Source organism: Perkinsus marinus (assembly GCF_000006405.1).
Source record: "Perkinsus marinus ATCC 50983 genomic scaffold scf_1104296940164, whole genome shotgun sequence".
Classification (NCBI taxonomy): domain Eukaryota; phylum Perkinsozoa; order Perkinsida; family Perkinsidae; genus Perkinsus; species Perkinsus marinus.
Genome location: NW_003212929.1, coordinates 1 through 758, shown reverse-complemented (window position 1 = coordinate 758; position 758 = coordinate 1). Strand labels below are relative to the sequence as shown.

Below are 758 nucleotides of genomic sequence, written 5' to 3'. Positions count from 1 at the left end.
GTATCGCGTTAGAGATGGGTATCTGGACATTGCACGTCGATGCGGGAGAGTCTGGGAAAGTTTATCAGTTCGAGACGGCCTCCAATTCTGTGTTGGAGACAGTCTCGAAGGAGACGGCATCGAATCGTGTAGCCTTTTCAGCGACCTGAGTTGCATCTTTCGATCGGCTAGCTATTCCATGTAGTTCTGTCCTTATGACATCTGCTGTTGATAAATCTTCTAGCACGATGGAGGAAACGCCTGTTGCGAAGGAGGCCGCTATCAAAAAGACAGCCTCTCAGAACGGCCACACTGATGAGCGTAACAGCGGTGAGAGTGGCAGTCGACGTAGCTACACGCCAGGCTGTTTCGATATACTGTTTGGTCCGAAGGGGATAGGAGCCGAGAAAGCTAAGGACGCCCAGGGTCATGAACATACTAGGGAGGAAGTGAACAGGAGACTTCGGTGGAGTAAGCTGATAGTATTTCTCTATGGCTGTTCATGTGTTTACTTTCTCAGAGGGGCGAGCTCATTTCCCATCTGCTGATGTTAATGCTATTAGAAAACCCAAAGTTGGATCGAAAACTGAACTCCGAAGTCAATCAATGCAGGCCGCACCTCTAGTGCATTTCCAAGAATCGGTATCGTACTGTTCATTCGGGAGTGAAAGCCCTCCTGAACAGGTCGCACATCAGTGTAAAAATCGTACTGAGGTTCTAGTTGATCGTCCTCATTTTCATCGTTTGCCTAGCGCTCAAGATGCTCCTAAGGGTATTAT

At 48.4% G+C, this 758-nt stretch overlaps 1 protein-coding gene across 1 annotated transcript; it reads left to right on the top strand.

Annotated features, from left to right (window-relative positions):
• Positions 1-227: 227 nt before the first annotated feature.
• On the top strand, positions 228-450 carry Pmar_PMAR028891 (hypothetical protein; the record flags this gene model as incomplete). Its single annotated transcript, XM_002782076.1, has 1 exon — positions 228-450. A coding segment is annotated over one exon (223 nt), but the record flags the coding sequence as incomplete, so codon positions are not given.
• Positions 451-758: the final 308 nt, after the last annotated feature.